Source organism: Austrofundulus limnaeus, unplaced genomic scaffold, assembly GCF_001266775.1.
Source record: "Austrofundulus limnaeus strain Quisiro unplaced genomic scaffold, Austrofundulus_limnaeus-1.0 Scaffold1446, whole genome shotgun sequence".
Taxonomy (NCBI): Eukaryota; Metazoa; Chordata; class Actinopteri; order Cyprinodontiformes; family Rivulidae; genus Austrofundulus; species Austrofundulus limnaeus.
The window spans coordinates 6,931-10,596 of NW_013953848.1; the positions used below are offsets into that span (position 1 = coordinate 6,931).

The 3,666-nt window shown below is 51.1% G+C and overlaps 1 protein-coding gene across 1 annotated transcript in view; it reads left to right on the forward strand.

Annotated features, from left to right (window-relative positions):
- LOC106535429 (serrate RNA effector molecule homolog) overlaps positions 1-3,666 on the forward strand; it is a gene marked incomplete at its 5' end in the record, with an annotated part of 6,681 nt that overhangs the window by 1,526 nt on the left and 1,489 nt on the right. Inside the window, 5 exon segments of the mRNA XM_014032429.1 lie at positions 126-238; positions 1,626-1,706; positions 1,791-1,941; positions 2,010-2,111; positions 2,654-2,759. Coding sequence (XP_013887883.1) covers positions 126-238; positions 1,626-1,706; positions 1,791-1,941; positions 2,010-2,111; positions 2,654-2,759 — 553 coding nt within the window.

Genomic DNA, 3,666 nt, shown 5'->3' on the forward strand with positions numbered 1-3,666 from the left:
ACACACACACACACACACACACACACACACACACACACACACACACACACACACACACTCACACATATTCACTGTGGCTGGTGAGGACAGGTGAGACTCAGGCTGTCTGTGCTCTGATTGGTCAGTGAGTGAACACCTGAGGATGTGTGAGGAACGTCTGGCTCCTCTTCTGTCACCGTCAGAGAAACTGAGTGAAGAAGAAGCTGTTCGCCTCGGGAAGAAAGACCCCGAACAGGAGGTCTGTGTACCTGTCTGTCTGTGAAGCTCCACCCACTTTCATCTGTCTGTCTGTGAAGCTCCACCCACTTTCATCTCTCTGTCTGTGAAGCTCCACCCACTTTCATCTGTCTGTCTGTGAAGCTCCACCCACTTTCATCTGTCTGTTTGAGGCTCCTCCCTCTCTCACCTGTCATCTGAAGCTCCTCCCTCTCTCACCTGTCTATCTGAAGCTCCTCCCTCTCTCACCTGTCATCTGAAGCTCCTCCCTCTCTCACCTGTCTGTGAAGCCCCTCCCTCTCTCACCTGTCATCTGAAGCTCCTCCCTCTCTCACCTGTCTGTCTGAAGCTCCTCCCTCTCTCACCTGTCATCTGAAGCTCCTCCCTCTCTCACCTGTCATCTGAAGCTCCTCCCTCTCTCACCTGTCTGTCTGAAGCTCCTCCCTCTCTCACCTGTCTGTCTGAAGCTCCTCCCTCTCTCACCTGTCTGTCTGAAGCTCCTTCCTCTCTCACCTATCTGTCTGAATCCCCTCCCTCTCTCACCTCTGTCTGAAGCCCCTCCCACTCTCACCTGTCTGTCTGAAGCTCCTCCCTCTCTCACCTGTCTGTGAAACCCCTCCCTCTCTCACGTCTGTCTGAAGCTCCTCCCTCTCACCTACTTGTCTTCTGAAGCTCCTCCCTCTCTCACCTACCTGTCATCTGAAGCTCCTCCCTCTCCTACCTGTTTTCTGAAGCTCCTCCCTCTCTCACCTGTCTGTGAGGCCCCTCCCTCTCTCACCTGTCTGTCTCAAGCCCCCTCCCTCTCTCACCTGTCTGTGAAGCCCCTCCCTCTCTCACCTGTCTGTGAAGCCCCTCCCTCTCACCTACTTGTCTTCTGAAGCTCCTCCCTCTCACCTACCTGTCATCTGAAGCTCCTCCCTCTCTCAACTGTCTGTGTAGCCCCTCCCTCTCTCACCTGTCTGTCTGAAAGCCCCCTCCCTCTCTCACCTCTCTGTGAAGCTCCTCCCTCTCTCTCCTGTCTGTCGGAAGCTCCTCCCTCTCACCTACCTGTGATCTGAAGCTCCTCCCTCTCACCTACCTGTGATCTGAAGCTCCTCCCTCTCACCTACCTGTGATCTGAAGCTCCTCCCTCTCTCAACTGTCTGTGTAGCCCCTCCCTCTCTCACCTGTCTGTCTCAAGCCCCCTCCCTATCTCACCTCTCTGTGAAGCTCCTCCCTCTCTCACCTACCTGTCTGAAGCCCCCCCTCACCTGTCTGTTTGAAGCTCCTCCCTCTCGCACCTGTCTGTGAACCCCCACCACCACCACCTGTCTGTCTGAAGCTCCTCCCTCTCACCTACTTGTCTTCTGAAGCTCCTCCCTCTCTCACCTACCTGTCTGTCTGAAGCTCCTCCCTCTTCCTGTCTGCAGGTAGAGAAGTTCCTGTTGGCCAACACTCAGGAGCTCAGTAAAGACAAGTGGCTCTGTCCTCTGAGTGGGAAGAAGTTCAAGGTGAGTTTAGCTCCTCCCCCTCCCGCGCCGTGCGTCAGCTCTGACGTGGTTGCCGTGGTAACCAGGTATGTGGTTGTCCTTCAGGCTCCAGAGTTCGTGCGTAAACACATCCTTAACAAACACGCTGAGAAGGTCACCACAGTCAGACAGGAAGTGGAGTTTTTCAACAACTTCCTGTTGGACGCCAAGAGACCCAGCCTACCTGAGAACAAGCCCCTCCCACCTCCAGCACAAGGTAACATCCTGATGGTCAAACACCAGAGGGGGCGGGGTCAAAGGTCACCAACTCTGTCTGTCTTTCAGCCACGCCTCCTGGTATGACATCATTTCCTGCTCAGTTGCCACAGCAGCAAAGCCTTCTGGGATATCCTCCAGGGATCAGACCTCCCATGCACGCTTTCCCAGGTGAGTCAGGCAGGTGAGTCAGACAGGTGAGAGTCAGTGGACAGGTGAGTCAGACAGGTGAGAGTCAGTGGACAGGTGAGTCAGACAGGTGAGTCAGTGGACAGGTGACAGTCAGTGGACAGGTGAGTCAGACAGGTGAGTCAGTAGACAGGTGAGTCAGTGGACAGGTGAGTCAGTGGACAGGTGAGTCAGTAGACAGGTGAGTCAGACAGGTGAGTCAGTAGACAGGTGAGTCAGTGGACAGGTGAGTCAGACAGGTGAGTCAGTGGACAGGTGAGTCAGTAGACAGGTGAGTCAGTGGACAGGTGAGTCAGACAGGTGAGTCAGTAGACAGGTGAGTCAGTAGACAGGTGAGTCAGTGGACAGGTGAGTCAGACAGGTGAGTCAGTGGACAGGTGAGTCAGTAGACAGGTGAGTCAGTGGACAGGTGAGTCAGACAGGTGAGTCAGACAGGTGAGTCAGTGGACAGGTGAGTCAGTAGACAGGTGAGTCAGTAGACAGGTGACAGACAGTTGTCTCAGAACTTCCTGTTTGTGTTTCAGGTGTTGGACCTCACATCCCACCTGGACAGTTTGGAGCAGGGCGGGGGGGCTACGATGGCTTCAGAGGAGGAGGAGGAGGGTTTCCTGGGAAACAGAGGAACAGCAGGTAGAGGAGACACTGCAGGTCCTTGAAAAGCCTTGAAAAGCCTTGTGTTTGTAGATGAAGGTCTTTAAAAGTCTTGAAGTGATGAATCATGTCAGTGTTGAAGACAGAGGTCAGGTTCTGAGGTTCTGTCAGACAGGACAGGTCTGCTGTGGTTCCTGAGGAGGAGGAAGAGTGTTGGTGCACCTCTATCAGCTGGATTTGACTGACACTGCTGTAAACCAATCAGGAGAAGCAGAGTCACAGTCTTATCCAATCAGAGCAGAGCTGTGAGCAGAGACATGATGTCCTAACAGAAGCACCTGAAGGTGTTTCTTCTTTGGTTAAACTAAGGTTTCCACACCAACAGTGTGAAACATTAAAGTGTTGAGAGCTGCATGTTTAAAGATGTGTAAGTGTAGGTGTGTCAGCTCAGCTCACTCACAGAGTGTGTCTTAGACCTCCTAAAGCCAGCAGACCCCTGCACTCTGCCTGCACTCTGCCTGCACTCTGCCTGCAGACCCCTGCACTCTGCCTGCAGACCCCTGCACTCTGCCTGGTCCTGTCACAGTGAGGCAGGAGGCTGCAGCTGCTCTCTGTTTTCTAACATTTCAACATGAGTATTTAACATTTAAACATGAGTAGTTAACATTTAAACATGAGTAGTTAACATTTAAACATGAGTATTTAACATTTAAACATGAATATTTAACATTTAAACATGAGTATATAACATTTAAACATGAGTATATAATATTTAAACATGAGTATTTAACATTTAAACATGAGTATATAACATTTAAACATGAATATTTAACATTTAAACATGTTGTAGCTTGGTCATAATGAGTTTTCCTCCATCAGATTACTTGGAAAATAAACGCTTATAAAAATAAAAAATATTTTAGGCAAATCAAGGCTTATATTATTA